At 40.5% G+C, this 19,980-nt stretch overlaps 1 protein-coding gene across 1 annotated transcript; it reads right to left on the bottom strand.

Moving 5' to 3' along the window:
* Window positions 1-11,985: 11,985 nt before the first annotated feature.
* LOC103712310 (uncharacterized) lies at window positions 11,986-13,478 on the bottom strand. Its single transcript, XM_008798797.6, has 2 exons — window positions 12,714-13,478; window positions 11,986-12,603 (listed from the first exon to the last, which is right to left on the bottom strand). The coding sequence occupies exons 1-2, from the start codon at window positions 13,219-13,221 to the stop codon at window positions 12,170-12,172; spliced, it is 942 nt and encodes a 313-aa protein (XP_008797019.3). The 5' UTR covers window positions 13,222-13,478; the 3' UTR covers window positions 11,986-12,169.
* Between the last annotated feature and the right edge of the window lie 6,502 nt (window positions 13,479-19,980).

Below are 19,980 nucleotides of genomic sequence, written 5' to 3'. Positions count from 1 at the left end.
ATTATGTATAAAGTCAAAATTGCTCTTAGGTAGGAAGGAGGATGCGCATGTTTTCTTATATTCTTAGATGGCTATTATATTACTTAAGGTTATTTTGGTTATTTTTTAATGTTAATGGTTTAACTAATATTCTCTTAAGCTATGGATTAAAGTATTGGATAAAAATAAACCTCAGGAGGGTAAGTGTAGGTTTTTCAAATTATTAGATTCTTAGGTTTTTCAAACTATTGGGTATAAGTATAATTTATCTCTAATCTCAAAAAAATTTTATAATTTTTTTTTATTTTTAATGACAAGTAGAAACAAAAATATAACATTGGAAATGAAAATCACACCACATGCCTAATTTTTAACCTGCATCTTTGATATTGGCTACCAATTATAATTAGTTGTGTGGCAACATTTAATTCTCAAATTGCCCTACAATTCCAGAATGAAAAGTTGAACTCATGGCTCCTGGTACCACCAAAACTATTCTAATCCACAAAATGAATCTCATGCCACTTCTTCATGTTCTTGATTAGTAGCAAATTCCGTTCGATAGACTTTTTTGAGAAAAATGAAAAGAGATTTCCATGCAAAATCTATAAAGAAACCGGATTTCAGCAAGCTACTCAAGCGCTTGAGGCATATTTCGTCACATAGTCCACAAATTATAACTGATTTGTTCAAAAAGCAAACTTTAATTAGTGATTATAATTATTAACATATCTTTGTCTTAGGAAAGAAATCCGTAAACAAGCAACAAATGCATGAATAGTTGCCTTTTCCTCCTTAATTATGGCAATTTCTTTGCAATTGGGATCTGATAAGATTCTAGCCAAACCAAGATATCTCCATATGAAATCCATGTGTGGAAGATAACATATATGGCCTCTCTATTATATCCCTCCCCAAAAGGACAACCTTTTTTTTTTTGGTCAAAAAAGGACATCCTTTTCATTCTCAAATGACCCCGTCAACCCTCAGTTTCATCATTCCACCTAGTTTCCTCCGCTTCTCTAGCTAGACTAAGTCCAAGAAGTCCAAGCTATCTCTATTCATAGACTGATAACAGTTCTCTCTCTCTCCCCCTCTCTCTCAAATTCCTAACAAAACCCCCATTCTCTCGCCTCACGCTTTGCTTGCTCACTTTCCAATACTATCAAACGTTGGAGGGAAAGGAGTGCATGACTGCACGCATGAAAGCTTCCTTTCCAACCAACCAACCACACAAAGAAGAAGAAGAGATCATATGAGTCACCACAGGACCCACTCTTTAGGGAACATGCCCTTCTCATGGGAGAACCAGCCAGGGGTGTCCAAGGTCGCACCAAGCACCGAGGAGAGGCCAAAGGGCGCCGGGCCACCCCAGGAGAAACTCAAGCTGCCACCGCCACCGTTCTCGACCGATAGCCCGAAGCTCGCAGCGCATGGCCTGTACGTCCCTCTCCCTCCATGCCCCTTCCAGCCTACTCGAGTTATCTTGTCGAAGAAAGGGATGTCACGAAGGGAGCAGGATCCCTTCCTCGCCGCCTACTTGGAGTGCACCAAGAGTGTTAATAAGCAAAAGAAGGCCTCTAAATGTAAGGCCGGCCTGCAGAAGGCTAGGCTTGTGTTTTCTTGCAAGCATACATGTGGAGTTAGGGAGGATGGTATGGTGAGGCTGTCGCAACTTCCTGGAATCCATCGTAAAGGGGAGAGAGTGGGGAGAGGAGAAGGAAGGATGGGGATCAACAGTCTCAAGGGCAGAGGTTATTAATTCTTTTCGTTTTGGTTTTGTTAATTTGCCTCAAGTTCTGAAGAGATTTTGATAAATAAAAACACTTCTTTAATTTCAAGTTACTCCACCATATTTTTTTTTCTCAATAAGAGTTCTTGTTCTTGATTTAAAAATCATATCATATCATGTTTAGTGCAGATCTAAATATTAAAAGTTCAGCTGTTGATGGAATTAAAATTCCAAAATCGATGTGCAAAAGGACTCTACCAGTAAATAGAAGGTAGAAGGAAAGAAGATAAGCATTGACTTGTCGTTGTCAAGACTCGATGACAATGAGGTCAAGATTTTTATTTTTTATTTTTTTGATGTAGTGAGTTCAAAATTTAAGACATATCATGAATAGAATCAATAAAAAATGAACCAATATAATTGATTTATTTTTAATTTCATTTATATATATGTTATTTATATTTTTTGTGTATTTATGTAATCTTTTAATATAATTTTATGTATTATAAATAGGACAATGTGAAGGTATATTTGTTGATGGTGTTCAAACTATACATATCACCACTTGTACCATTGAGGTGTTGCGAGATTCCACGAACATGTAATTATATCTGGGGAAATTAGAACCTTACAATGCTCATAACATGGAGGCTGCTCATAAGTTAGCCGTGATGGGGCAGCTGTTTGAAATATATATATATATATATATATATATATATATATATATATATATATATATATATATATATATATATATATATATATATATATATATATATATATATATATATTGTACTCTTGTGGGAAGAAAAGGTTGAACTACTGTGTCTTATTTAATCTGTTTCGGGGGATAAGAGTTATCCTTATAGCATGTCATGAGGTATTAATCTAGTTGGGTAAATGACTGCAAACAAAAAGAAAGAAACATGTGACTTCATTTTTTTTCATCCTTTCTATTTGGAAGATAGCTACAAGGTGAACAGCTTACTGCTAGTTATAAGCAAGACAACAGACTTATAGACCGGAGCCAGCTACCGAAGTTGATGCCCTGGGGCAGCTTCACAAAGCTATACTCGTAAAAATGGCTGCATATTGACAAGGCTATCTCATCAAACAACTCGCCACTGAAGAGGGGTGGCTAGAAGTTCATGCTCCTATCTGGCAGGCATCTACTTTTTTTCTCACCTGTCCACATGGACCACATATAAGGGTGGCAATCAGGTCGGGTTGAGTCTGATTAGATACAGATCAGGTTGGATGTAGGTCCAGTCAAAAATTCATCAACCCAAACCCGACATATTTAGTAAATAGGTTGAAATTTCAAATCTAAATCCGACATGTTTATTAAATAGATAACCTGATCTAACCTACATAACCCATCTATTAAATAGGTTAAATGAATTAGACAGATTTTTAACGGATTAAATAAATTTAAACAAGTTAAGCAGGTCGGATTAAATAGGTCAAAAACAGGTTAAGTATGTTTCAAACAGGTTAAATATATTTTAAACAGATTAAACAGGTTGGGTCCCAACTCAATTATTAAATAGGTCAAAACAGATCAAAGTTTAAACCTAAACCTAATCCATTTAATAAACAGGTTTAGACGAGTTGACTCATTTACTACCCAAACCCATTTATGTCAAATACAAACATACTTAAAATCGATCGTTCGTGAGTCGGATTAACGAGAATTGGCACCCTTATCCATATGTACTAGAGATGGATTCCACGTGGACATCGAGATTCAGGGCTCACTGGATTTTGCTCCATAATCATTATGGCCTGCCTCTCCTATTACTAAAAATTCACCTTGCATTTTTTTTTTTTTTTGAGAAGAGAGATGGGCATGGAGCATAAGAAAATACATTTCATTTAGTTTTCATAGTTACTTTGCATTGTTGTAAGTAGATTTAAATCATGTGGAATGTCTTCTCAGGATATCGGGCATAGTTCTAAGAGTGGAGATTTTATAAAAACAGCCTTGTTTGTTTTGCTCTTTCTTTTTTTTTCTCTCTAAAATGATCTAGTTTTAAAATTTTTGGATGCTTTTGCTCTTGATCTTAGCAAATAAACTCCAACTATATTTTTAAGCTAAATCAGATGCAAATATCTTATAAAGTGAATGCACACATTTTGATCAGATTGGTCTATCTTATGTAAGGATTCCGATCTGGCTGGCTTGAGTTCTATGGTTGCAAAACTCGAATGCAGCTTGCAGGCTTTTTGGAGAATTGAGGTCTCAATTGGGCACCTTGTTTTGCTCTTGTTTCTACTCTGCCCTGGAAGATCATTCTGTTGCTTTCTTCAAACTTTCTCAATTAGGCTCTTGTCACAGGTGATGTTTAATCTTTGGGGCTTGTTTGGGACTCTTTTTTGTGCTTTATTTCCTTCCCTGAAGTGTCATCCACTTCAAGGGTCTTTAGCTTGGTGTCGCAGAAACTTCTAGGATTCCTTCAACTTCTGTAACTCACAGTGCCCCTTCTTTTTTATTTCTCTCTTTTGTACATTCTCCTCCTTTTGTATTTATTGACAGTATTTTCAACTCAGCCCCATATCAAAAATCCATAATTCTAAATATTTTAAATTTTAAATTCCAAATTTCTAGAATCGATCCTTAATATGTGGCTAGATATTGGGCTAAAATGAAGATATTGCCAAAGTCGGATAACTAATATGATGCCATATCACGGCCATTCGTCCCCTCTCGGGCGGAGGCCATCTATGCCGGAGAAGCCCCTTCATCTCCTTCTAGCATAGAACTGCACGTCGCCGTGGTAATTCCGAGCTCTCGATTAGCATTTTTTGCCATGTCCTTGTGATTTCTTCATAAAGATCTCTTCCTTGCTTTGTAATTCCCCTGAACCATCTATAGGCTGTGAAATCCAATGTAGAGCCTATTAAGGCATCCAATTATTTCATATGAATTCGGAGAAAGAAGGCTGCTTGGTGCTGCTTTGTCTTCCTTTTTCTTATATAGGGAAGGGTGATCACCTTTGATGTCTTTGAGGCAGCAGCAAACCTGGATTTATTTTTTTTGCTGACAAGGGAGGTAAAAAATATGACCCCAGCTTTTACTAGAGAAAATGAACGATATTTACGACTGTTATGTACAAAGAGCGCGATGAAGGCAGCTCTACAAAGGAGCAGGAATCTTCAAACAAGATTGGATATTTAGCAAGGTACGAGGACTCAAGCGAGCGTGTGTTTAGTTCCACATCGGTTATTCGCTGGATAGATCTTGAATACTTATACAGGATCAAGGAACTCAAATAATATCTTTCCGCTAGACTTTTTAGATGAGGTTTTGAGTTGTTACAAATAGTATCAGAGGGGACGTGGTCCATAATCTATATATGTGGACTAGGGACACTGCAGCACGATTCATTGGGGCTGACCAGAGGCTGATCATGATGCTTATAATTAGATTTGAATAGATTTGAACCCTTCTTTGTCCAGATCGAAGTGTAGGCTGAGAGTTGACTAGATATGTGGAGAAAGATTCTAGTGTTTCTTTCTTTCCAGTAAGCCCAAGTGAAAGCTGCTACAACCATATAGATGATTGGCTGGTGATTTATGAGGAAGAATTGTGTCACCCAGTTGACATTAAGAGACTGAAATCTGTATGGTGGAGGAGAGGCATTGAAGGCCAAGCATATAGCCTCCCAAATTATCAAGGAACTGGATAAGAAGAAATGGTCAAGCGATTCCTCAGTCGCATTGCAGAATACGCACCCGCCCATGCTTTTGTTTCTTCCCAAGGTTATCTCTTGCATTTTAACATATATTTGAGACAAAGTTAAAGGAGGAACTTTAAGTGGCTCAGACATTCTCCAGAGGGACTTAGCAAGGACGCACTTAATCCCTCTTTGAATGGTAAATTGATAGAGGGAGGCTGAGGCAAACTTGAATTTGTTATGTGGAAAATATCAAGGTGATCTTTTTTTCCTTCTCTATTTGCTATTGTCGTCTTGTTTTGCAGTTTATGGAAGACATGAATTTATGAAGTGTTCTTTTGTACTCATTTTCTCTATGGGATTATGGGATTGAAGCTTTGGGTAGATGAAAGCGAGTTTGATAAAGAATTTTTTCAGCCTTCTTAACTTGAATCTCTCAAAAAATTTTAAAAAAATAAAAAATTATATAGCCTCTTTTTATAATAATAAGATTCGCTCTTGTATAACACCGCGGTTGAATTCATTTCCTAATTCAACTTAGACTAACTTTCAAAAAATAGACATAGCCGGTAGAAATTAATACGAAAAGCTAAAATTCTACTGAAGATTAATCTCGACTCCTACATCAATTTTGCCTTTTAATTGCTCCATTTAATTCTTCTCATATTGGAAGATATGTCAAAGTCTTTTTCCAAAAAGAAATTTTCAGTTGACTAGTCTGATTAAAGGGTAGCACTATGATGTAGATCTCAAAAAATTATTTAATTCTTTTTTTTTTGTAAAAAAAAAAGATCATCTCAATTAGGTGTCATATTATCAAATTATGACATTCAGAAGTTTGACGTACGATTTTACTTTTCAATATAGTAGATTTTGCTCCTAGACCCTATTTAACCCTATTCGTAGCAGCCAAAATGATTCACATCAAGTTTGGTGACTCTCATATATTGAAATCTTAAGGATGCATAGCTTGTCCCCATGCAATATTTTGTGCTCTTAGATCATATGAACTTCTTAGGAAACGGTCTGCAAATGAACTTCTTAGCAATTTGATACTTTTATATTCATGATAAAACATAAGCATGAGAAGAATGTTTCATATAGAAAGAGTTTGTTCAACAAATCACATTACCTAATCCTCCATGTGCAGAGGAGAAAATCCTCAACCACAAGAAGGGAAGTTTGTCTACTTCAATAAAAACAATCCAGGTTTCCCTTTCCAAACCTTTGTTTTATCTCTCATGGCGCGAGTGCGAGGCTACAGGACAAAAACTCTTGGAGTATTAAAAAGAAAATGAAAAACCGGATTACCAACCGACAGCACTAATAAAAAAAAAACTTCAAAGCTTGTTGATGTCTGAAGAGCCAGATCCAGATGGTATATTTCTAAACATTTCCCACAGCATGTTGGTGGATATGTAGTTGCAGAGGAGGGAATAATTCTGAATGTCGACGAGATGGAAGAAAATACTGCTCACCTGTTTGGACTGCTCTTGGTATTTCCATTTGTTCTGTGCTGCCATTTGAGAAGAAAGAAACTCTTTCTGTTGACAGGCTGCAGCTCCTCTGTCGCTTCTCGATTTTTATCACTCAGCTGAAAGCAATTTTCTTGAAGGCATTTGAAGTTGCTGTCTTAGACTTCTTGTCTACTTGTGGTGTCATCCTCCATTTGTGGGAAAAAAACAGAGATGTGATCAGGTTGGGTGTTCTAGCTTGGTGATGAAAGGATTTTAAAATTCTATCCTGTACTCAGCTTATCATGAGAGCTGTTCTCTTAATGTATATTATTCATTTTTTCCTCTGTTTAATAAAATTGGCTGGCTTATGGCCTCCTTTATCATAAAAAAAAAAAATCTGTTAAAGAGGATAGACAACCGGGATGAGAGATAAAAATGGGAGGTGATTGGTACACAAACAAAAATTAATATGGTTTTTTTTTTTCTGCTGATGTGGATGGAGGAAGGAATCCTTCTCCCAGAGTAAAAAACTTTTTTGGTTTACGCAAAAAAAAGTATGGTCAATAGAAAAGCAAAGAAATACTTCTTGTTTGGTTGAAAATTTCAAAAAAGAGAGATGAAAAACTAGCATTCCTATGGAAATAAAATTCTTATTTTTATAAAAAAATTCATGAGAGATATGGAAAAGCTGCTTTTCTATCGGTTGAAAATTGTGGTCCATTTTTTTCCAAAAATATCCTTAAGCCATCAAAATTCGTGGATAATGTTGTTTTCTTTATTAGGGGTATAATAGGTATTTCATATATTAAAAAGTAGATGTTAATCAAACATAAGCCCACTTTTCTATGATCAACTAAAAATGCTAAAAATATTTTTCCAAGCATCATATTTTAAAAAATTATCTTTCCAAAACAAATATTCTAGTGAGGGAAAAAAAATTTCACGAGCCAAACAAGTCCAGAGAGTACAGAGATTGACCAAAAGATACAAAATAGAAAATTAAGAACAAGGACTTTGATAAATCTAATGTCTTAGAATTAGGTCAACCTTCCTAGCTACTATGTCGTGTCCCATTTTTCTCCTCTCAAGCATAGATTAAACCAATTTTGGAAGCTTGTCAAAGCTTTCAAATGCACCGAGCAAGATGACATCTTCTTCTGCACAAAAAAAATAAAATAAAATAAAAAAATCTTAATTTTCTCTATAGCAAAATTTGCTCCAGATTTATATGGATTTATCAAAAAAAAAATTGTAATAAAGCATTTTGTCACCAACTTTATTTTGCTAGCTAATTTAGTCTCCTCTCTTTCATTTCTCCGGTTTGCAGGCAAAGTTGATTTGAATCTTTCAGTAGCATCATAACTAACGTCTTAAATTTATTGTAAGGCACGAATAACTTGATACAGCTTTTAGTTCATGTTGGACCTTTGCCTTTTTTATGACTAAGAACTCATGCTTAATGCCTAGAAAACATGCATGGAAAGACAGACAAATGCAAAGACTTCAAAAGTCAGCTTCCCTCTACTAAATAAAGAAGCTACTTGGTGCGACGCTTCGTTCATTCTAATGTTCTCTCTCTAAAGGCACATGGCTGTTCCCAGTCATGATGTAACCAGTTTACCAACACCATTTTGCAATCTCCTAAACAAGTGGCAGGTGTTATATTGGATCACATTTTTTTAAGAGTTGAGATATCCCAATGGAGCTGTGAAAGAGACTCCATAATTAGTAGTTAGGTATTGATTTCATTTTGATGATGTAAAGGGAGGCAAAAGGGGCCATCCGACTGTTATAGAAGATTAATCGTATTTACAACAGAGATGAGGGACAGGGATGAGTTATATTATCAAGGAAGGAGAGGAACGGATGCAAGAAAAATAAACTGACTCTAAATTAAGTGTCTGATAAATCAGGACAGAAAATGTTGATACTCATAAGAAGAAGCTGTGGAGGAAAGAACCTCATCCAGACCAACAAGCAGGAGCATTGATTGCCTGAAAGTTCCAAGCAATTTTACAAAGATTCCCAGGTGCTGATTTCGAAGCAATGGTTTTGCGACAAGCCTCCCTTAGTAGACTATGCAAGCAAAAAAAGAGGAAAAAAGTTGTTAGGGATGGGTGATGGCTTGCTAGTTACCGGTTCTTCTCTTAAGCCTGTATTGCTGTGCTGCATCAGATGTCAATTATTCTCTGTTCATCCCCAGATAGGAACTGCGGTAACAATCAAATCAGACAATGAATCCCCAATGAAACTTTGGCATTATTAGTTTTTTGCAATCATCATGCTCACACTGTTACAAAATTAGGATTTCAAATAAATTGATTGTTATGTTTGGGGCTTATGTCTTATTTATGGCATGCAGTTTATAAGCAATCAAGTAGTATTAAACATAAAAAAGGTTTTAGTTAACGTGATTTCAACCATCCATCATTATCTTGGCACAAGCCAAACCACTAGTCACCATACTGCCAAAGTGTGGTCCAAGTTGGTCCTCATTGTTCATATGTGGGAGAGGAGGTGGTGAGCCCAATTAGAGGTTTGTTTTGTAGGGTCCTCAGTAGCGGGTGCAAAGATTTTGTCATGACACCAATAGTCACATGGTGCTTTCAATAGTAAGTGGAAATAAAGACAACTGGCTTCTTCGTGGCAAAACAATGGCAATACGAATTTAACTGTGTAATTCGTTCAACTTATTTAACCTATCGTACATTGAGTTAGATCAGGTTCAAATCTGAATTTTGACTTGTTTAATAAATAAATCAGTTTCGAGTTGATAGATTTTGATCTATCATATATTCTGTAGCAATCCACGATCTCATCCAAAAAGGCTAGCCAGAAGATTTTGATCTCACACAGGTTCTCACATACTCTCTCATTCAAGCCCTGACGTCCTCGTCAAGCTAAGGATTCAAATCTAATCACAAGCACCATGATTGGCCCGTGATCAACTCCAATGGATTCGTGCTGCAGTGTCCCCTAGTCCACATAGATTATGGGCTGGGTTTGCTCTAATACCATTTGTAACAACCCATGACCTTATCCAAAATGGCTAGTCGGAAGGTATTATTTGAGTTCTTTGATTTTGTATAAGTACCTAAGATCTATCCAGTGAATAATCAATGTGAGACTAAACACATACTCGCACGAGTCCTCGCATATTCGACCCAATCCGATCCGACCTGATTGTAACCCATAAACACGGTCTCCAAATTCTTCTTTCTATAGACGCCACTCATGTATCAGAGAGACATGGGATCAGCTGGTAATTGCATTTGGTCGGCAAATCTAGCATGAAAAGAACTTTTGCATGCCATCAGCTGGTCACTGCTCACTCATAAGGTTCCTCTAACATCCCTTTCTGTAATTACCTAATGGATTCAGCCGATGCCCATAACCTTTCAAAGAACGCAAAAAAATCTCCTATTCCATGGAGGTGGGCTAAAATATCAACATCAATTCTCATCTCAGAAATTAATATGCACATGGTTTGATGTAACGGTGGATCGTGACAGGTCCAAATTTCTCGGTTCCACCTGCTCGCTATTCACATACAAGACATACGCACATGAACTCCATTGTCCCCTCTGCTGTTGCTTCTGCCCGTGATTTGGTTAGCTATTTTTTTCCCCCCAAAGTGAAGCAATCACAGCGATGAAAGTTGCATGGTCGCATTGGGACGAGGCTATTCTGCTTTTTGCCTATGTTACTTTTAAGGTTGTTGAGGTCAGAGATTGGTGAATATTTCCCCCTTTCAAAAAAGAAAATGAGAAAAACACAGCGAAGGAAAAACTATGCGAATCATTGTAAAATAAAGGCTCTTGTCACATGTCAATCTTAAAACTGAGATTGCATTTTTAAAATTAGAGTCAGAATTTTGATTTATAACTATTTGCTACTTGATTTTCAAGCTATTAATCCCGATATTTAGTCTATCGGCATGGGTTTTTGTTAGGATTTTGAGTGTTGAATTAGAGGACCTCAGTTAGGATCTTTATCGGTATGGATCTTTGTTAGGATTAGGAGTTTTTAATTAGAGGAACTTAAAGTCTCAATTTTGGCATACGCATTAATATAGTACAATGCAATATGGCGGCTTAGAGTTGTAACGGATGAGAGTTGTAACAACTCAGAGCCTGACTAAAAATAACTAGGCAGAAGGTATTAATTGGACTTCTTCACCATATATAAGTATCCACTATCTATCGAGTACATAGTCAATGTGGGACTAAATACACGCTATCATGAATCCTCACAAGAGCTATTACTAATAACTATAGCATTGTTTCCTGATCTCCAATGTGGAATTTCTTATGTTCTGGGAAAGGGAGATCAGATTTGTTTTTGGGAAAACAGATGGATTAAGGAGTTCACCTTTAAAAGACTACTTTCCATTGCTCAATTGTTCAGTTCTAGTATCAGACCTCTAATTGCTATAGAATACTGGGATTTATTAGACCCCATTAATTACTTGTCTTTATCCGAGAGCTTTAACAGTATTATGGAGATGGACTGCCAATGAGAATTTCTCTGCAAGTCATTTTATCAGCTTCTTAATTTTGGAGGAATTACTATTCCAGGGCGTACGAAGATTTGGAAAGCTTGTGCTTCTGAGAAGGTCAATCTTGTTGGCTTGCCTCTAGAGACAGGATTTTAATTGCTGACGACTTGATCAAAAGATGATGGCCTCATGTTCTAGCTTGTACTTTGTGCAACTCATAGAACAAATCATTCAAAGAACTGATCATGGTTATCCCAAACTGCTCGAAAGATTGGAGTTCTATTCCTCTTCTAAGCAATCTAACTCATATTGATAAATTTCGTTGCCTTTGTTTCTCTTAAGATAACATCCTGTATCTTTTCTTCATTTTTATATCCCATGGAAAGAAATTGTAGGGAAACCCAAGTAGATCTCTCTCTCTCTCTCTCTCTCAGGGAAACCCAAGTAGATCTCTCTCTCTCTCTCTCTCTCTCTCTCTCTCTCTCTCTCTCTCTCTCTCTCTCTCTCTGTGTGTGTGTCATTAATGGAGATTTGGTTTTTACATGTACGATAACCACCTATTGTCGTTGCTTAGAGCCATAACTAATCAATATACCATTGACTCCAGACTCCCAAGCAGACCAATAAAAAAAGAAAGAAACATCGAAGGGACACTTTGTCTTTTCCTCTGGTATTATCGTGGAGATTCCCTCAGCTACCGTCCGAGCAAAACAGAAATACTTTAACTAAGAGTAAAAAAACTAACTTTGATGATATGCTAATAATTAGACCTTTTTGGGGGGTTTCTTGAGAACAAAAAGATGGTGATGGATATTGATAATTAGACTTACAGTCTTTTTGATGTGCATGGGAAGCCTAGCATGTCCAACAGAGTCTCTTCTCTGATCTCTTCAAAGATTACAGTTTCTATCTCGATTCCAATCTCTCTAATCTCAGATTGGAAATGCCTCCATTCTTCTCTAGACTCCGAGACTTCTGAATCTACCAACTGGGCTATGTCAGCGACATCTCCTCTCTGCTTTTCCCATGTAAAGATACGCTCCTTAATGATGCTTTTAGCTCTCTCTGGGCTCAAACATTCATAGGAGTCCCAAATTCTTTTCTCTACCTCCCTCACACAGTCCAACAGAAGTTGGTATGATCGATCTAACTCCTTCTTGGTGTTGGCATACTGAGAAAGAAAAGAAGCAGACCCGAGAAGCTCTTCAAAACCAAACCAAGAAGCAGCTTTTGTTTCCATTCCTGAACTAAAACTTGACGCTGAGGGAGAACCGGAAAAAAAAAGGAACAAAGAAAGAATTCATTACAATTTATATTGATGTTAGGGGTTAAAGAAATGTTGCTATACTTTATAGAAAGCTTAAACTTACAATGGTTGTGAATGGGGGAGGCTTCATTGGAGTGCAGTTCAAGCACTGAAATAGGACTCAGCTGGTTGGCGTCCTCCAAAGATCTCCATTGCATCTGTCCATTTGATTCTCCTTGATTAACAGCACTGGAACTCGACAACCTGCGGAATTCTGCGACATGGCTCTCTCTTCCCAGCTCAAAGAAACAACCAAAGACACCCCATCTTCCATTCTCAAGAGCTAGGCCTTCGCAGCTCAAAGCCTTCCTGATGGCCTTCCGACACAAAAATTTGTTTAGTATACAACTTAGTAGGCCACCTCTCTTCCTCTTGAAGCCATGGCTGCCGAGCTTTGGCAGCCTTGTGCAAGCGCCCCCAGGCCAGCACGAGACCGTGGCCTGAGACCTCAATGCCCTGTCCGAATACCCATTCTCCAAGAGGTAGACGTCCAGCAAGAAAGGCTCTTGCTCTTCTTCCAGCAGCTCAAAGAGCCTCCTCTGGTGCTGCACTTGTCTGGGCGGAGAGGCCATTAGACCTCCACCTTGAAGGCTTTGTAGGAGATTTGATAAGATGATTTGGACTGTAGAAAGAGGAGGAAAAGACTTGGAGGTGGCTTGGATATGAGTGAAAGAGGGATGGGAGAAGGAGAGGAAGGAGAAAAGAATCAAATATATATTTCCTGATTTGCAAGTAACCCTTGAGTCTAGTTAGACACGGTAAAGAATCTGAGGGTTGTTTGGAATTACTTTTGGGCTATTTGTGGGGAAAGACCTGGTAGCCTTTCTGAACCTGGGACAATGCCTGTCATCAGGTGGAATAGATAAACCTAGCATTATGTCCTTTCTTATAAACATGGTCTGCATTGTCCGCTGAAACAAAACCATTTGAATTTCTATATACACTCTAGGAATCTATCACATACAACCCCCTGAAAAGCCACTATTTGTATGCCAACCCCAAAAGAACTGCTGATATTTGTATGCCAACCCCTGAAGAACTGCTGAACAACAAAATAAATGTTAGGGTATATTGTTCAAGGTTTAACCTAAGGGCCGGATGACTTATTTGACCTCTAGTTGGCCGTACTTAAGTGAGGTTGAGGTCCATTTCTAGTATCATTCATCTTTCCTGTTTGGTCCTTCTCCGGTCATCCTTCATCCAGTCTTCTTCCTTTGCATCAGCATTTCAGTGGATAAAATGATCATATAAAGTGCTAGGATTTTTTATTTCTTCTCTCTACTTTTTTGTGAAATACATTGAACATGCTATATTCTGACTCAAAACCTTGCAAATATATGAAGCAGGTTTCACATCTCCATACCGAATCCCGTACTAGTATTATCTTGTTACAGTATCAGCACACTTTGTACAACAATCAGTTCGGCATACTGAGACTCAGTACTCTCCCAATAAATCAAGTCTTGTTTCGATATTGGTACAGTACAGTTCATCTAATAGAGAATAATACTCATAGGTATGGTGAATCTTGATATAAAATACTTGAAAACAAAGTCATGTTTAGAAAATACTCATGAGGTATTACCTTGTGGCGAATGCTTCTTAATTATATTGTAAAGGTGAATTTGAATCTTGAGGGTGTACTTGCGAACATCGTCACCTTTATCCAGACAAGTTAGTCATGCAGTGAAGACTAGAGGCGGGAACGAACTGCACGGTTGAAATGTCATCAAAATGATCCGAGTAGCCAAAAGAAAATGTGGTTGCTAAGTACCCAATGGTCCCTACAGTGTTGTTGGGTAGTGGATGGAGGCATGAGTCCGTGACAAGCGAGAGAGAGAGAGGATTGAACTGATTTGTCGTTGGGATTCTGGGGGCGAACCGAATAGTGGTTTGCCTGCTACTCTCCAAAGTGTACTGCTGCTCCTTGGTCATGGTGGTGTGGTAGTACCACGCCGAGAGCCGAGAATGCTTCAAAGTTCAAAACCATATCACCTTTTGGCCCTTCTGCTCTGAGCCCGAGGGAGTATGTCTTCAGGTTCAGGGCCAGAAGTCACTCTTCGCAGCTCCTTTTCCACTGGGCAGTGGGCAGTGAGGAGTCCAACCCCAGTCCATGTAATTTGCTTTGGCTCCTCTGCCCGAGAACAAGAAACAAAGTCATGGCAAGGTGGCTAGCCATTAGCTTGCACACCTCTTGGATTTCCATCTTTGTGGAATGTGCTCGCCTTTCAGGCTCCCACCTTAAGAAGGAGCTTTGGCTAGGAGAGGCTGCGGCACAACTACTTCGTTCGACCAAACTAAGGGAAAGAGACCCTGTTCATGGATGGATGGTGGCCAGCTGATTTGATTCCAAATGGGCCATTGGTTGTACTTCGCAAAGCAGGGCAATCAGATCTCCTGAAGAAATTTCTCAGTGCTACCACTCGCACTCAAGTGAATGTGTCCATGGTGCTGACCATTGCTCCTCCAACATCATGCATGTGACCTTTCGTTTCTGATGTGGATTTACCAGAGCTTATTACCATTCCCTGATGGAAATTTGTCAAGTTGCATGCTTTCATGTCCAATTTCTTTTCTTAAAAGATATGGTGATTTGATGGAAAGCCTTTTTCTCTCCTTTCTTATCAACTTTTCTTGGACTTTGGTTGCACGCATGCACAGGCACGTTTGAAAGTATGTTGACCCATTATACTTGAAAACGTGCCCTGTATGGCCGAATACATTATATGATCATGTTTGAAAAATTTCCTGATATGGCTTGGTTCACTTAAATTTTCTTGAATCTTTTTTGTTAACCATGACTTGTCACATCCAATATTTCCCCGAGGCTTTGCCTAACAAGCGTCGTCCTCTTGATGGTGAAAAAAAATAATGCATTATCCTCCACTTTATAAATTATGGAATGAGCTATCCAAAATTGAGAATGTCCTTATCATTGAATGTTAACTTGATTTTGAACTGCCAGGCAAGAGAGTTCCCATATCCACCGAGCAGAGTTAGGATTCCCCACCCTATAATACTTCTCCCAGAACCATATCTACCTTGATCTCTAGTAAAAACACAACCATGTAAAAGCCTTTCTATCCATATGCCCAGCCATATGGATAGTACCGTATGGGCTGAAGATGGAAAGCTTCCTCGGGCACTCCGAGATATTTTATTCTCTGATTTTATTGGGTGTATTCGTACTCGTTAGATATGAATCACCCGTCCTAGCACAAAAAAAAAAAAAAAAAATCTTCTATCGAGATAATATATTAGCACAAAGGAAGAGAGGCTCCAGCCAGTATCGAAACATCAACCTAGATTTTTATTCCTAATTGCGTATATAAACTTTCCGATGATGATTGAAAAGATTTTCTTTTTTTTTTTATTGAAGATGATCGAAAAGATTGTGTTAGCTCTTGCTTCACATATCTCCATAAAAATCCAAATCAAAGCCTCGGTTCTCCAGTAGTTCAATTATTTTCTTGCGACGGATGCTACTTGTTGTATATATTCTAGGACTCTATAAATCAGACCCTTCAACATATAAAAAAATAATTAAAAATAAAGAATTTTTTGCATGAATACCCTCCTAAATATCGGATTTTGCATGAATACCCTTCTAAAATTGATATTTGCATGTATACCCTTCTAAAACACTTGTTTTGTCATTCTATCCTTTTTTTATTTTTGTTTTTGCATATGTACCCATGCTATCTAACGACGTTAAAAAATTAACGGTTTCAAATTAAAATAACTAAAATACCCTAAATGAATAAACATGCAAATAGATTGTGATCCCGATAGGAGAAGAAGATAGAAACAATAGCGTAATTTTAAAATTTTATTTTATTTTTAATTAATATAAATATAATTTTTTTAACACCGTTAGAACAACTGCTATATTACGGGTATTTGTACAATAACAAAATTTTACGAGGGTATTAATGCAAATATCAATTTACTCCTCAGCACACGCCTGCAAGTGTGTTTCCAATACCAACTTCCGAAGAGGATCATCCACAAACTCTCAGAAGCCCATTTATGAGTTCCAGCCGCGTATGCATAGGCAAAACCAAAGGATTGTACAATTATTGTATAGAAAAGTGAAAAAAAAAAATTCACCTGTGCTTTCCGTCCAAAAGCAGCAGAGAAAATTTCCATGTGTCGGCGAAATTGTTGAGCATTGGACTACTCAATTGCACTTTTCAGGGCTTGTTCCCTTCTTTTTCACTGCCATTACTAGTCTAAATAAAGGGAATATCTTTCTTTTACCTCATTTCTGGAAAGAAAAAGGCATTTAAAACTAAAAAGAAAAGAAAAGAAAAGAAAAGAAATTAAAACTCTGCTTCAAATTCTCAATGGGCTAGCCATTATGCGATTTTTGTTTGCAGTACCTTTGAGTCACAAGCACGTGAGCCATGATTTTAAATGTACGGCAGATGAAAACAACAGTGATATAAGCCAATGATTAATGACATTAGTGCGTGACTTTTTATTTTTACTGCGAGTGAAATTATGAATTCTGTTAAAGAATGCTTACACATCAAAAGGTCAAGGTCAACCAATGCGTTGAGAGTAGTACTGTAGCCTGCCTCTTGTGTGACGACAAAAAAAGTTTCTTGCTCCACGCGGCATAGGTGGATTAATATAACGAGTGGGAGACAGTGACATAGGAACAGCGATCATAGACTGCTATTTTTTTAGAGAGTAAATCCAAAAGAAGGAAAGAAATAGAACTCTTTTTACCAAGGGAGTCCTTTAGTGCCTTAACTTAACAAACCCCCCCCCCCCCCCCCCCCCCCCCCCCCCCAACAAAAAAAAAAGCACATACCAAAAAAAATTGTTCATAAAAAAAAAAACTCTCGGTATATTTTTTTTGAATTTTTTATATGAATACTCTCCTAAATATCGGATTTTGTATTAATATCCTTTCAAAATTGATATTTGCATGTATACCCTCGTAAAACACTTGTTTTGCTATTCTACCTCTTTTTTATTTTTGTTTTTGCATATGTATCCATGCTATTTAACGACGTTAAAAAAATAACGGTTTCAAATTAAAATGACTAAAATACCCTTAATGGGTAGTGTTACGGGAGAAATAAGCCGCCATGCCCCACGTGACCGGCACGCGCGCCCAGGAAGACTACGGCTGCCCTTTGATCCAGCAATCCGACCCCGAGTCGGACATCCTCGGCTCCGCAGCCCGACCCCGAGTCGGCTGCCCTTTGATCCAGCAATCCGACCCCGAGTCGGACATCCTCGGCTCCGCAGCCCGACCCCGAGTCGGCTGCCCCTTGATCCAGCGCTCCGACCCCGAGTCGGAGATCTCCTGATAACGACAGGCTATTCCCCAGAGGCACGCCGCGGCCTCCTGCTCCACTACTCCCTGCAACGGCTGTATCCGATGCTGCTCCACGATCTCCTGCATCAGCCGTACAAAGCGGAGCCCCACTATGCCCTGACGTGGCCGTACCCGGTGCTGCTCCACGACGCCCTGTAACGGCCATGTCAGTGGCCACACCATCGTGCCCCACGATAACGAACCCCCCTGAGAGACCCCCCGGTCAGGTATATATGCGGCTGGGGGGAGAAAGGGGGGGGTGAGCAATATCTCCCAGAGCACTCTCTTACTTGCGATTATCACCTCTCCTCCTCCTCCAATCTCCTCTGACTTGACCGTCGGAGGGCCATCACCACCCTGGTGGTGGTGCAAGGCTTGTTTGCAGGTTTCTTGGCGGAAGGTGGAGCGCAACCAACACCAACCAAGACAACTCAGACGGAACCCCGTTCACACCGCAGTGCCAATCGTTCTCGGTTTGGACCACCAGCAACAGTTGGCGCTAGAAGGAGGGCCCGAATCTTAGAACGATCGTAATGGCACGGCGAGGTGGTCGTGGAGCTTCCAATGCTTCCGGTCGCGGAGCCTCTCGCGCCTCCGGCCGAGAGGCTGCTGCGTCCCCAACGCACTCTCAGCAGCACTCCACCGCCCCTTCTCCCATTCAGACGGTCGAAGCTGCTCAGTTCGACCAGCTAGCCCAGCAGGTTCGCACCCTCGCGGAGGCAGTGCAGAATCTGCAGGGTGTGATCTCTCGGGTGCCGCAACGGGCTCAGGAGCCGCTGCCCCCCGAGCACTCGCCTCTTCCTCACAACCCGCGCTCCTTCCTCTCCCATGGAGAGGAGCGCCGGCGTGAGGAGGATTCTCGAGTGCGGTCCATTCTGCCAGGACCTTCTCATCGGAGCTGTGCGGGGTACGAGAGGCGGACCCGGGCGCGTTCTCAGACACCCCAGTCCTCGAGGGGCCCGCACTCCAGTCGGTCCCCCTCGTGCCGCTCCTTGTCCCCCACCCACCGGTCGCGCTCCCTGGACCGGCGGGTGGACGATCTCCACAGACAACTCCAGGTCCTGAAGGGCCACTCCAAAGATCCCTTCGCTGACTTGGAGATCTCCTCCCAGCCGGCGCTTGCCTCGAGGATCCTGCGGACCCCGAACCCGCCGGGGTTCAAAATGCCGGCGATCGAACCCTACGACGGGGCGGCGGACCCGCGGGACCACGTGGAGAGTTTCAGGACTCTTATGCTCCTCCATGGAGCATCGGATCCGCTCCTCTGCAAGGCCTTCCCGGCGACCCTCCGTGGCCCGGCAAGGGCATGGTTCGCCGGCCTGGAGGCTAACTCCATCCAGTCCTTCGACCAGTTCACCCGCTTCTTCATCAGCCATTTCGCCGTCAGTAGCAGGCGGCGACTGGTTTCCGACTCCCTCTTTGATGTCCGGCAAAACGAGGGAGAAAGCCTGCGGGATTATCTCACCCGCTTCAACAAGGCTACACTGGAGGTCCGGAACCTGAGCCAGGAAGTGGCTCTCTCAGCCCTGAAGCGTGGCTTCCGGAAGGGCAGACTCACCTTCTCCCTGGACAAACGCCTGCCGCGGAGCTTCCCGGAGCTGTTATCTCGGGCAAACCAGTATGCAGACGCCGAGGAGGCAGCCTCCCACCGGAACAAGGAGGCCGCCGAGGCCCCTCTAAAGCCCGGAAAGAAAAGGCGAAAAGAGGCACCCCAGAGGAGGAGCCCGACGCCTCAACGCCGGCGCAGAAGCCCGTCACCAGCAAGGAACCACGGCGCCACACGCCCTCGTTCTCCGCACCGACGCTTCAACCGGTACACCCCACTCCTGGCCCCCCGGGCCCAGATCCTCATGGAGGTCAAGGGGCGGGAGGACCTCCCGGTCCCGAGGCAGATGAAGAAGATCCCTGGGAGGAGGCCTTCTCGGGCGTACTGTGAGTACCACCGAGACCACGGCCATGATACCGAAGACTGCTTCCAGCTTCGGGACGAGATCGAGGC

The sequence above is a fragment of the Phoenix dactylifera genome, chromosome 9 (assembly GCF_051530095.1).
Source record: "Phoenix dactylifera cultivar Ajwa chromosome 9, Ajwa_hap1_PhDact_Kaust_v1.1, whole genome shotgun sequence".
In the NCBI taxonomy this organism is placed as follows: domain Eukaryota; kingdom Viridiplantae; phylum Streptophyta; class Magnoliopsida; order Arecales; family Arecaceae; genus Phoenix; species Phoenix dactylifera.
Note: the sequence above shows the minus strand (reverse complement) of the source record. Positions and strands in the feature narration are given on the sequence as shown.

What these genes read in the sequence shown, in the direction of transcription:
- LOC103712310 (XM_008798797.6), bottom strand. Translation starts at nt 13,221, where the DNA reads ATGGCCTCTCCGCCCAGACAAGTGCAGCACCAGAGGAGGCTCTTTGAG. An exon ending in CTCCCCCATTCACAACCATT is followed by an intron (nt 12,604 to 12,713) that starts GTAAGTTTAAGC and finishes GTTCTCCCTCAG; the next exon opens with CGTCAAGTTTTAGTTCAGGA.